General features: G+C 43.2%; 1 protein-coding gene across 1 annotated transcript; it reads left to right on the forward strand.

Annotated features, from left to right (window-relative positions):
• The first annotated feature begins 652 nt into the window (after positions 1-652).
• On the forward strand, positions 653-12,816 carry LOC128886980 (uncharacterized). The gene is made up of 3 exons (XM_054142312.1): positions 653-1,189; positions 11,098-11,540; positions 11,710-12,816. Exons 1-3 carry the CDS (start codon positions 1,007-1,009, stop codon positions 11,873-11,875), a joined length of 792 nt encoding a protein of 263 aa, XP_053998287.1. The 5' UTR covers positions 653-1,006; the 3' UTR covers positions 11,876-12,816.
• The last annotated feature ends 1,162 nt before the right edge of the window (positions 12,817-13,978 follow it).

The following is a 13,978-nucleotide window of genomic DNA, read 5'->3' on the forward strand; positions in this document are numbered from 1 at the left end:
CTAATCCAAAAGTCTCTCCGACGGACGGCATTCACCCTCGTTGCAGCGATCAGCCTTCGAGCACCTCCGCCCCATTTTCCACCCCGCGACCTTCGACCAGACTCTGGTCGCCACGGGGTCGAAACTCCAATAAACTTAATAAACTTTAAAAAAAAAAAAAGTATATTCCATCATTAAAAAAGAATCAAACACCAACTTTTATAGAAATAATGATAACAAACGAAATCTAGAACACCCGAGAACGATAATCCTCACTTGAATCGTCATTCGAGGATTTGCAACATATCGCAACGGTAATAATAAAAACTCGTGGGACGTAAACAACCTGAAAGACATTACCAAGCCGCGCTCGATCCGTCCATGAAACCAACGAGAAAACAAACGAAGCAACGGAAAAGGGTTTATTAAATTCCCCGGCCGCAGCTAACGATATTACTCGGGTAAACGAAACGTTACGCACCCTAACCCCTCTCCACCTCCTTCTGTACCTGTGGCGGACGGGATTAATGAAAACATTCACGCATCGTTCATTAGCGGAATGAAATTGTCCCCTTGCAGCCACCCCGGTTGATCGCGCAGAGTTTGGCCAAAGTTCTGTTAGGCGAGACCTCTCTCGTCGGGATGCAACCCCTGTGGAGGGTTCGCGGTTGATCCGCGTGGCGCTATCGTCGTGGGGGTGAGGGTCGGGGGTAAGTCGACGGAACTAGACGATGTTCGTTCGAGGGAGGGAACGGAGTGTGGAGATAGTCGACGAGGACGCTGGGTGGTGAGTGGCCACCTTTTCGTAGGTCCTCGGCAAGGTCCTACCGTCAGGGCCGCAGGACCGTTTTGTTTCCTCCGTTTCTCGCGTTCCTCGAGGGAAACAAGAGAAAGACAGATCGATAGACCGGCGGCCAGTGTGCTCGGCTAGGTCGTCTCTGCGTGTCGGGTGCGTGAAGGTGCGTGTTTTTCTCGCGTGGATCGGGAGGACCGCTGGGACGCAGGGATCGTCGACGGGGTGCGGCCGATGATGGTGAAGGCCCCGAGCATGGGACCCTCGGCTGGCAGCCAGGGGAACAGGAAGATCCACCCGGGGCCCGAGATCTCGATGAATCCGAGGGATCTGCCGACAGCGAACGCTCCTACACTCCCGGGTATACGAACAGATGGCAACTCTTTCGGCAAGGCAACCTCGATCTTCAATCCCCAGGTAACAGGACAAAGAGGACGCGTGTTCTCTGATCCGTTTGATCCGTTTCGACCCCGTTTCCGACCGTTCTCCTAATTCGTTCGGGTCCGTTGACCTCTTTGTACGCCAAGTTTGTTTTGGTTGACAGCGAGCAGGCACTTTTTTTTATCGTACCCTCCAATGCCAACTTTATCGTGCCACCAATCCCTTAGACAGCGCCGAAACTTACGCGAGAGAGTTAGTTTCGCGTCGCAGCGTTTGGGAAAATCTCCATTAGCGGGAACGTTGTTGTTTGTATACGGTGATTCGGTTTCGAGGCACCGTCGACCGACCTCGTAACGCTGCACGGATTCGTTACGAAAAATTCTTTTTCCATCACCATCCTTTCTCGATGGTGAAGTGAATTTCGGAGAGTGGTCGTTGACGCCGAGGAATTTTTCGTGGTTGTTTACGTTTCTTTTCTCACGGCTAGCCAATTACAAGTTCATCGTCGTACCTTTCATTATCGTTTACCGTGGTTTGAAATTTAGTACGTAGGTGACAACTTCTTGTTTCATTCTATCCGTCTTCCGCTCCGAAGTTTCGCGTTACAGTAGTTACTTTCGTTTTTATCGTCGTGTCGAGCCAGAAGATTGGATCGCGGTATCTCCTTATTTAAGAAACGAAAGCAAGCGTTTTTCCTTTAGCCTTTGTTATCGCGCAAAATAAATTTAAAGAGAACACTGTCATACCAACAAGTGCAAAGAGAATAACGAAATTAAAATTTTCTTTTACTTTAGAAAGTACAGATAATCCATCCTTAAGATTGAATATACTGTATCGCGATTGGATCGCGGTATCTTCTTATTTAAGAAACGAAAGCACGCGTTTTTCCTTTTGCTTTTGTTATCGCGCAAAATAAATTTAAAGAGAACACTGTCATACCAACAAGTGCAAAGAGAATAACGAAATGTAAATTTTCTTTTCGAGAACTTGAGAAGGTATAGATAATCCATCCTTAAGATAAATTACACTGTAGGGACAGTCATGTTTGGAATTTTCTTCTTGTTATTTCCTTTGTCCTTGTCGGTATGCGAGATGAATTGAAAGGAACGCGTGACTGTTTTGGTAACGTCGAGTAACACCAGCATGGTTGAATAGTTACCTAATTAATCGACGCTTCGGTCACAAGGTTGCGTGACACCACTTTCACGAATACATACGACCTTCGATGATACGAGATATAGCGATCCAGACGCGATTTGTGGCGAGCGATGCCTTTATCGAACGAATTATAACCAATTGGCGAATCAACAGTTTCCGTATATCGTTAATTGCGTGTATACGTTCACGTATTAAGTTTTGTTTCGTCTGCGATGCAGTCGTTATTTGCATTTTATTATCCAGCTACGTTAAATGTTTATCGATCCTTTCCTTCGCACGCTGTACGCTTCCTTATTTTCAAATTTTCCGGCAGCTACGATAATTTCGTTAATTACGATCCACTTGATATTCGATTTCCGAGTTATTTCATCGCTATTATTACAGATTACCAGTAAAATACTAATGGCGCTTGCGCGTCGCCCTTGCTCTAAATGACACTCGTTCGACTATTCTCATTACCTTTAAGCCTTTCAAATTTCGCTTTCGCGTTTCTCGTTATCGCTAATTAACGGAGCAGTTTCCGATCAAACATTTTCCATAACTGCACAATTATCGGAGCGAGTTCGAAAACTCTAACAACTCCCCGGTTGCATCGGAGTTTCTCGTTTCCTTTTTATCGCACTGATCGTATTGTTTGCGTTGTATTCCCATCCCCACCCCCCCCAACCCCGCGCCCCCTCCCAACTCCTCCCCATCTCCTCGCAGTCGCAAAAAATTGTTCACCAAAGCGAAGATGAAATTTGAAAGTGACTCGTCCCAATTTGTCGAGTCCTCGATGCTCATCGTTCCGAGTTTCATCTGATATCTCGTTTGCCGACGACCGGTCCTCGTGGTTTCGGAATTATCCGATCTCACTTCGACGAGATCCTTTCTTATTTCATCGGACCCTCCCGTTTGATCATTACGCCGACAGTTTCTACTCGTTGCTCTTCGTTCCGCCTTCGTCACCATACGTTTGCAATTCAATGATTACGGGGAGCTTTCGCTGTCGCAAATAAATTATCGATAAATTCAGTAAGGAAGTAGCGGGTCCGGGCAGCCAACGGTTTGAGAAACGTGGGTGGGAATTCATGAATGAATGGATGCCGCGATCCTTTCTAAGAAACTCGTAATCTTTTAAATCCATTGATTTATTCCGAGTCCCCTTCCTTTACCACGAATTGCTGAATATTACTGTAAAGACCTGAAGCGCTGTAATTTACACGTTAATTTATATGCCCAATTCTGCAACGTCTTCGAGCTCGCATAAAAATTATTATCGCAAGCAGCTGGTACGCAAATGAGTCAAAAGGGTCCCGTCATCTTGGAAACGTGATATAATCGCGATTGTTTAGAACTACCGATTCGATTAAAATTCCCTGCTCTTTATTTTTATCTTCGTCTTGGCAACGGCGTCTGGAAGTTTTTACAAAAGCACGAAGGATTAAAGGAAATATTACAAGAAGAGGGAAGTAAATAGCTTCCTTAAGTACAACCCTTGTGCGAAAGAAGTGGAAGATAGCGCTGGAAGAAAGTTGTAAACGCTGAGAAATTTACGATATAATTCCTTTCCAGAACTTTTGCGAATTTAATTTAAATTGAGAGATATCCGAGCTAGCACTCACAATGCAAGAAATTTCTCGTTGATCTAACGCATTTAAGTAACGCGTTCATTTACTTCGGCAACAATTACATTTTATATTCTTTCGAAAATCTGAAGACGAACCATGCACCCGGGTAGAACGTTTCTACTTATCTTAAAGCTTCTATATTCCGAGTTTCGAATCAATTCTACCATCTCCAGTTTAGTTGGAAACAATTATAGTCGACGTGTACGAACGCGAGCGCGAGTAGAATTGTCAAGCATTGGTCAGACACGTCCGGCAACCTGCAATCAACCGCAAACGTGGCCCGGAGAATTTCCAAACCGGTTTCATAGAACACGGCGACTCGTACGCGCTAATTTTATTTTCCAGTTTGCAAATTCTATTTATTCTTTTACGCAAGAATTCGTTTCACAGCCTATTGTACCACTTATCCTCGCCCGCTCCGCAATAGAACGAGAACGTTAGACTTCAGGATTCAGACTGCTCGCGATGGAATACGGAATTTCGCGAAAAAGTATAAAACTAGGCCGGAAAATTACTCCAACGACCTGGCGAATACAATAAATTGCACAGAACATTCGTTCCGAAAAGGCTACGTAGAAACCGCCCGCATGATTCGGTCAAAAGCACATGGCTGATTTCACAAAACAAGAACCGAAGGATGAAAAAGTTGGAAACAATTCAAAGTAATTATTTTTCGTCGATTAAAACGAGGTGAAAAATATTCCAAGGTATTCTCTGTTAATTTTTTTACGAAGCTCCAAGAACACCTGAAATATCGATTCGTAACCGCGGCTGAAGACTTAGCGGGATGAATTGTTCCTCGATAAGGCCTGTGCGCCGGGATCGATAATTATCGCAGGAAATTCGATAAACAAAGATACCAGTAATTCACAAGAAATTCACTGAAAGGCAGCCTTAAGGCTGCCCGAGCATTGAAAGTGTCATAAAGGGTCTGGAAACCGTAAGAACTCGAGTTGGTCTAAAGCCTTTAATTAATCGTGATTACTGCTCGAGGAGTTCTCGTTTCTTCTTACGCCCCTCCCCGTCTCCTTTTTCTTCTTTTTTTTTTTTTAACTTCATCTTCTTTATTTTTTGCTGAATAGGAGTGCACGACCTGGAATCGAAGCTCGTAACTCAGCGTGTCATCCTCTCGTCTTTCGAATAAGTGCTCGGTGCGCCTCAATAATGCACTCGAAGACTCGTTTCCCGCGATTGAATGTGGGTCAGTTTTATCGAGAGAAACCTGTTCCATTTTCCCCGTCGAGGAGTCCTTTTTGTTGATCTTTTCACGCTTGAATTCCAATAAATGGAATTACGCGGTAAGGAATTTTCAGCGTCGTTCAACGACGAGTAGAAAATTTTTCGCGGGCGAGATTATATACGTCGGGGGCGGGAGAGGGGAGCGACCTATCGTTGATATTTTTAGCGGCCCGAATTCCGATAAAACGGCATTGCTAGAAAAGAATTTTCATCGTCTCGAACGAACATTTCCCCGAGAACCTTCACGCCCCGCCGTCCATTTTTCATTATAGGATATTTTACGGAGGCGGTATTATCAAGATGAAACTTTCGATGTCTTCTAGCACTAGAAACGTACGATCTCGGACCGAACTTACCGAAATCTCGGTAACGCGATCGCCTCCGTGTTCTGTACGCGATTTTGCGTTAATGTAGGCATTTAGTCGATCGACCATTTGTCGATCGAACCGTTCCAATCGAGTCGTTCGAAATGAAACGTCCGAAAGTGACTCGATATCCAGTCGATCTTTGCCGTTACAACATTGCCTCGTTAACTGTCGCAGTACTCACCTCGTTAGCTGTCGCGTAGTTATCTCCGCCATTTAATCTTATTCGCCCGCACTGTTTCTCCCTCACCTCCAGGATGTACTCATTGTCAGAGGTGATCGAGCCAGAGACAGATAATAGCGATGAATTCTTGGAACACCTAGCTCTCTCGATAACTGTGGTACAATAGACCTCTGATTGTCTGGGCCAATTGGACAACAAGACGATCGAATAGCTGATATCTTTGGTTAATCTAATGATCGCAGTTTCACCTGAACGTGGATCGTTTATTACGGAACAACGGGTCTAAAATAAGATGTAACGAGGTAAAAAATACCGCGGTATTGGTACTTTTCGGTGGAATTCTCGTAGGCTGTGCACTTTAGGAAGCTTTCGAATGTATACTTATAGCGTTGTTAGGAATAAACAGAAGGCCACCTCGTTTCGGAATATCGATACGGTTACGAGTTTTTGATAGTAGACGAAGAACTGGACTACTGCCAAATTCAACAAAGTAAGAAGTGGGAAACCCGATGAAACACAATTTTGCTTTCTACCAGGTGTGCAGGAGTTCTTTTTTCAATTCTATCGTTGATTCATTTATTTTCTTCGGCAATTTTGTATTTGCGCGAGAAAGCGATCTATATATGTTCAATTTGAATTGACCGCCGACGTGCGCGTCGTTCACATCTTTTGCGTACATGTACGTTGTATCATAAATCTGTCGATTTGTAACAGTTCGAGTTGTTAGATTAATCGCGTTTAGGTTAGATATTTCAGAAAGTTAGAATCGCTTCATTATGCGTTAGCGGGAAAAATGCTCTTGCGCATCTCAATCGCGCATGCGTCGAGCACTTTGGCGCTCAAGATCGAGCTTCAATCCCTTAGAGAAGGGACAGGGTGAAACGAGCTATTTGTCTCTGAAGATAGACATAGCAAGAATATGATAATCCCAGAAAGAATGTGCATTACAATAATTGAAATTATAAAAAAAAACAAGATGCAGCGTATAGCGTAATTACTTCGGTTGTTATTCTGCATATATCGCACCCTGTACATTTTTAATTATTCTAATGTACGTTGTACGTTGCTCGTATTTTGAAGCAACTACAATGTACGCTATGCGTTTTTACATCTCTCAATCTTCAAAGTGTACAGAGACTGAGAATATAATGAAATATATTTAACGCGTAAAAGTTTGTAATATACAATCCTTGAATTAATAACCTACTTTGTACTTTCCATATCACGAATCTATTGACAGAACGGGCGTCATTTCATAGCCACTCGTACGACCTGTCACGAACACCGTACTACGTACGTTACCACGCTCAACTAATTAACGAGAAGGTCACGTATAGTTCGAACAAAACTCCAGTTCGTTTAGCTCGTCGCGACTTGATTTCACGCGTGTAACGATGCCATCAAAATTATTATTTTTATATGACCGTAGCCCTGAAGAACATAAATCTACTCGAAGGAAATAGCGTTTCCTCCGCACGCACACCATCTTACTAAACGACACTAATTCTAAGGCTAATACATAGTTCCCAGGAGATCCGAGCTATCGAGTGGGAAAACGTTTCCAGAAATCCAGATTGTTTTCTGGGAACAGATTTACCGCGTTCCATAACCACCATACCGTCGAGTATGTTCACGAGACGCTGCATGTTCTCGATGACCATAACACGGAGCACTTGTCATTTCTAACTGTCCATTTATATAAATTGTCTCCTCTACCCGGGAGGTCCGTGCAGCTGCAGAGTCTCGGATGCAATTTTATGGTTCGCGCTTGGGGGATTGAAGATATTTGTCATTATTTTCCTTACTTTAAACGTAATCGTTTTACTTAAAAAAAAAAAAATAAAATAAAATAAAAAGAAATGAACTTTTGTAATATTCGTTTCGATCGTTTTTATGGAACATTTTACACGGTTGGATTTTCTTGTCATACGTAAGAACCCGCATCGCATTATTGATCTTCGGTACGGGACATTTTTTTCACCTTTTTGCAGTTTTACAACAGAGAATTATTGGAGTAGAAGGGTAGCGACAGCTTGCGATGAAAAAAATTTTGAAAGAGAATAATAAGTCTCTTCTCTGTCCCCAGCGAATGGAAACGTCGGAAGTGATTTTACCATTTCGCTCAAATCGGAATCGTACTATTCTTTCCATGAAAATATTTTTAGTAAATGGGTAACTCGTATCACTTATCCACGACAACGAGAAGATTCTTGCTTTTGTAAAAGTTAACTTCATCGGTCATTTTCTAACCAAATCGAATCTCTTTTTACACTATTCGTTCAACTGTAGCTAATTCTCCCGCGGCGATTTTTAAATCTGCAAATGGTATAAATGGAACAATTTTATTGCAATTCGGTTTAATTTAACCGATAAGCTCTTAGCACTTAACTCTTAATATTTTACAATAATCGCGTTCAGGCACCATTCGCGGGCATTAGCAGCGAATATCGGGAGTTCCATCGATATTTCATGCATTCAAATGCGACTTCTCCGTGTTATTTTTGTACAAGTGTGTCGAATCGTTATCCCCTGGCCGTTTGACCGGAACATCGCGTCATTGTTTCATCCGATATCACGGCCATAATGTCCAATTTTCACGCTGTCGAAAATAAAATATCGCGTAGAGAGACATAGGTGCAATTGCTACGAGCCTAACGAACCCGCTTCCAGCGTCCGCTAACGCAGAAAATCTTAATTAATCCCTAACAATCAATTATCGTTTTTCGAGTGTCGTACGCGAAATGGAAATGTCAAGGATACACGTGTCATCGCGACATCCAACTGCAATTTATATTTCTACGCTGCGGGATTCGGGTAAAATGACACAGGGATTTCTGAAATTTCAGAACACGTAGAGAAACTAATTATTTCATTCGTTTCGTCGGCACGATACAAATAATTATTCTATATTTTAAAGCAAAATATTTTGAAACATCCCCCTCGTCTTTCTTCCTCTAAGCAATTTATCTCTCTGTTTCGTGATTTTTCAGAATGTTCATTTCCGCTAATTTTCTGTAAAATTCGCTAACACGTGCAACGATCCTCGACGCGTGAATATTTGACGGGTACAGCCCTACCCATGATTAAGCGTCATAAAAGTTCTACTATATCATCGATTGATGGGAATTCGATATACGTCCACGTGTATATGCATGAACGCGTAACACGCGCGCTTGTAAATGTAACCAACTTCCATCCATTTCGCAATAATGGAACCTTTATGATATTTGAACAAAGAGACTTTCGAGACATTCGTGGCACGGCGAATTTTCTTCGATCGTTCGCAAGCGGATATCGACAGCGATGGAGAAAACCCATTTTATCGGCGACTAAAACCTTTTCTGCGGCGCACTAACCGCACCACTTTCATTGAAAGGTTCAAGTAAACTGAAACCAAGTGCGTCGGATTTGTTTGCAAAAAAAAAAAAAAGGAGTACGTCAAAAATCCGAAGATTGCTCCTAGTACCTTTTTCAGTTCCGTCGAAACCATCGAACGATTCGAGTAGTTATCGAGAAGGAAAAGCGATTGAATCGTCGAACCATCGGGATTGTTCGGACTTTGCGAACAGCGAACTTGGCGATACGGGCGTGACTTGTTCGGTATCGCGGAGACTAACGCATTTTTGTAAAGTAGTAGTATCAAAGGAGCTTCGGTGTTAAATAAGAATTTGAATTCAGGGAAACACTTCATCGAAATTACCGTTGCAAAATTAACGTCGAAGTCGGCTGGTCTTATTGGAAATCAAACGCATCACGGATGGAAAGCATGGAACAATTAGCGTCGGTGAAGAAATCGGGTGCTATGCAACCGGTGAAAGTATCACAATTAACTCCAATGACCACCCACGCTACGATGTCAAGCGAAATAGGAACGCTTGGTTATCCAACGACGCGACCTTACGGACAAAAATAGTCATTCCCATGCTTCGAATAATTGTTCCATTTCGGACATCGTTACCATCAAAGTCGATTAACTTTTTCGTAACACGTCGATTTCATAACTCGATTAGCCTGGTACGGGAATAGAGGGTGGTCTGCGAATCGGTTTCCTAATAATCTAAATATTCTACTCGTGACAGGCGAGCCGCGAGCAGATTGACGCACGAAACGATCGATGCATCGGATGCACGGGACGCGCGTTTGGTCTTTTTAAGTTTCACCTCGTGTATCAATAATTCGGCTGACGCTAATAGCGGTCCAATTTCCGTTCGACGCGTCGTATCGATTTATTTGAACGATCGATGGCTTGGATCCGGTAACACGAAACCCAACCGGCGTTAATAGGAGATGAAAGAATGTTTGCCCCTTTTTTTAGAGCAATTAGAAATTGACAAGTATTAACAGATGAATCGGGCTGTTGCCAGAACTGGGGTAAACGTCGGTGTAAATTTCATGGAAACCGCGGGATATACATTTCCGCCGGTAAATTCGACGATGTTTGTTTCGCACTTTCGCCATAAAACGTCGTTGTTCGTTGTAAAGAATCTCGACAGGGACCAATGCGTTGCGAAATTGTTCGATGCGTGGTTTTAATTGAAATTCAATCGAAAAAAATAATTATCCAAACGGAGGGATATTTTTACAAACGTATCGAATGAGATGCCGGAAACTCTGATTCTTTTTAAATAACCAACGGATAATCGGGAGTTCTTGAAACGTATTTCTCCATTCTAAAAGTTGTTTCGAAATTTTCCGCGGTTACAATACATTTCCTGCCTCACGAGTAGGAAAGTAATATTGTAATGCGCAGCTGGGTTAAGTGTTTCACACTTGACACAGTAATGTGTTTCGTACGCGGGATTCGTGGCGGTGTCGAGTGGCATAGAAAGTACTCGCGGAATTTTAACTTGCAATATTGCACATGCGTCGCAACAATGTTCGCATTGTCGTTCGTTAATTAACCTCGGTTTCAACGATAGAAATTATTTAGCGTGTAAAGGCCAGGAATGCTACTGGTTCTTAACAATCGCGTGCAATTTCTTCACCTGTTCGGAAAAGACATTTCGATATTGCCCATCATTCTTCGTCGTATCTATCTTACGTCTGTACCTGCAATTATACACCGTAACATTGTAATTCGGTCAAGTTCAAGCTTCTGTTATCGATTTGCTTTTTAATTAATTCATTGGCTAACGTTCGGTCCTCCGGCTGTTTATTTTTAGAAGCATTCCGATGTCCCGTTATAAATAGAGAACGCATTTACAACAAAAATATCCACCGATGTATAAAATATTTGCCAGAGTCGTTGAAGAACGTCGTCTGCTCCTCGAATCAGCCTGCGGTCCTCCACGAAATTAGTTTTACGCTCGCCGCGACGCTATCAATCAAACAGCGACGCGTCCTACATCGATTTTCCACTAATTAGACTAAACCTTGTGTGCATGACAGGTGGACGTCTCGACCCAGGTGGATCTGCATGGCGGTTTTGGTGCGTCGGGTGGTAACATTAGCATCGACTGGGATCGTAGAGCGACCCCGCTCTACTCCCGCGAGGACATCAAAGAGCAGTATTGCATAACCAGTAGGCAATTGGACGCTGTCGAGAAATCCGAGGGTGGGTTCTTCGGTTGCCTGTCGACGAGAGGGCCATCGCCGTGCAGCGCCGCGCGAACCTCGATCCTCTCCGCTTGCGTAAGAAGCGTCCCCAGCGACGAGAACCTCTGCGACGCTCCCTATCCCAGACGATCCCTCCAAATCATGTTCCGTCAACCTCATTCGACCTATTCGAGGGGTCTGTACCGTTACGACTTCGAGGATGAAGCCGACTGGATCGAGAGTTCCTACTTGCGGCGTCGACCCAGATCCTTCTGCACTGTGTCCGATCCGAAAAGGTAAGCTCTACTTTTAGGGTACCGCCAACAAAAATACGTGTAGTCATAGCGAAGAAAAAATGATCGAACTGCGAGATCGGTGCTAGGATCTTTTAGAATTTGCGTTGAATTGTTATCCTCGGAATCGTATTACGCAGCGTTCTTAAGGCCATCAATGTTTTTGTTAAAGGAAACTTTGTATTTTTATCTCCTCTGTGATGGAGCTGACACAGAGGGACGAAGTCAGTCAAGTATCGTTACATGACCTCGAACTCAAGAAATCCCTTGATCATCGCATTGTGATATATTTATCGATAAACTCGAAGATCATTCCGAAAATAAATAATTCTGAATGAGCGATAATTACCAACTACCTACCAAAAGAGTTTCGATCGATCTTGCCGCGCGAGTTTATAAGAAAACTACTTTCTGCCTCGCGACGCGTTAATCACTAGTCGTACAGCGAATTTACTACTGGTTTCGCTATAACGATGACAACGTTCATGGAGTGTAAAGAGATTTACTGCCACCGAAGAAAATATCTGGACTTTCACGGTGCCGTGATTCGACGACATAAATATCCTGAAGTGGCAGAAAGGAAAATTAACCGCTTTCCCATAGAGTGCAGAGCTCCGATTAAATCTCAAGATGGAGCTTGACAAAGTATAACGTTATCATTCAAATTCCAATTTCTATTTAACGAGTGATTTATGGAAAGTTCTGTACCTTTTTTTTTTTTTTTTTGATATTCGAGACTTTCATTCAGATTCTAATTCTAATCCTTGTCTTGCATCTGGATAGCATCAGCTGTTTCGAAGGTAGTAGTAAGAGATTACGGGTTCGACGACGCGTTGAGTGGTTCAGTTTATTTCTAATTGGCGCGAGTGGTGCACAGAAGCTTCAATGACGACGTTGTTTCAAGGTTGCGTGTAAACGATCGATGAAAAATTATGTTCCCGGAGTAAATTGATGTATTTATACGTTATCGGCGTATCGACGCGAAAACTGCAGCTATAAATGCGACACGTGGCGAGTCGATTTTATATAAGGTGTACCCAGAAGCTACAATAGAAAACAAACATCGACAGCTAACACAAATGTTTACCTGTAACACACACAAGCGTAGTTTACTATTAAACGTTTCGATCAAAGATTTAGATTCTCTCCTTGGTATAACGGATTATATAAACACGGCGTTTGACCTGGGAGGTGAAATAAAATTTATTATTCGTATTGGCAGTTATTTCCTTTATTTTTGTAAGATTTTTTTTAACGAAACAAAAGCATGGTACGAGGAGGCTGTGTATATTACATATTCGCGTTTCTTGTTTAAAAACTTGTTTATGTACGGAAGAGAATGGGCAACAATAGCTTCGCACGCAAATGGGAAGTTGTATAATAAGCTACCAGAAAGCAGTTCACGTTGTCGGAGATGCACGAAAGTGGAAGGAGGATTCGTTTTATTAAAATTAGAAGAGAATGCCCGCATCAACGACGGAATAATAACGCATCCTCGAAGACGAGCTGAAATCTAAATGCAATTTATTTAGGTCGTTGTTTCAACGTCAGAGAATCAACGCGTCCCGCTGTCACCCACTTTTCTCAAGATAATACCTGTCACGCGTGAGATCGGCTTGTGGTCGACACAATAGGAATGAAAATGCAGTCACCGTGTGTAGTAATCTCTCTCTCTCTCTCTCTCTCTCTCTCTCTCTCTCTCTCTCACTCGCTCTCCCTTCGCCTCTTCCTATTTCTGCCTTGCGTTAATAAAAAGTGAGAGTCACCAAGGAAAAATAAATGTCTACCGACCAAACGGCTAATCGAGTCACTGGGGCACACGGCGTTACTCATTAGTAACCAGTAACCAGTTAGTTACTAATCCATTCCGAGCAAATCCGCGCTAGAAATGTTTTCTCGAAATACGTGCAAATAAATATAACGTACAAAGTTCGAAAAAGCTAACAGTGTTTGAGTAAAAAATTCACAAAGAAACGCCTTTTTTTGGTGTTCGAGGGTGAAAGGTCCGCTTAAATTCGCAATAACCGAGCGGCTCTCTCCTGTATAAAGTGTCGCATAAATTAGCAAAATGAATAATTTACCGTCTCGTATAAACGAAACCCTTGAATTTTGCGAGCCAACAGAGGCTGGGAGAAAAGGCTGGCCAGCTGGGAGGACTTGAATCGCTCCCGTTCGCATACTTATACGGTTCACGATTCAATTGACCCCAACATGGCGGGAGTTTTCCAAAGTTTTTTCCATTTAAGGTACACTTGGCTTCCCGAGGACGAGGAATCGACGAAACTGGAGGGTCCACGGCCGGTTTTGCCTCCCGCACCCCCGCCGCCGTCATCACAAGCCCCGAAAACGAAGCACGTCAGCTTCGCGAGGTCGCACACCCTCACGTCCTTTGATGTCCCGAGGAGCAGAAGTTCTCCGAGACCGCAGAACCCGGAACGGCT

The sequence above is a fragment of the Hylaeus anthracinus genome, unplaced genomic scaffold (assembly GCF_026225885.1).
Source record: "Hylaeus anthracinus isolate JK02 unplaced genomic scaffold, UHH_iyHylAnth1.0_haploid 11985, whole genome shotgun sequence".
NCBI lineage: Eukaryota > Metazoa > Arthropoda > Insecta > Hymenoptera > Colletidae > Hylaeus > Hylaeus anthracinus.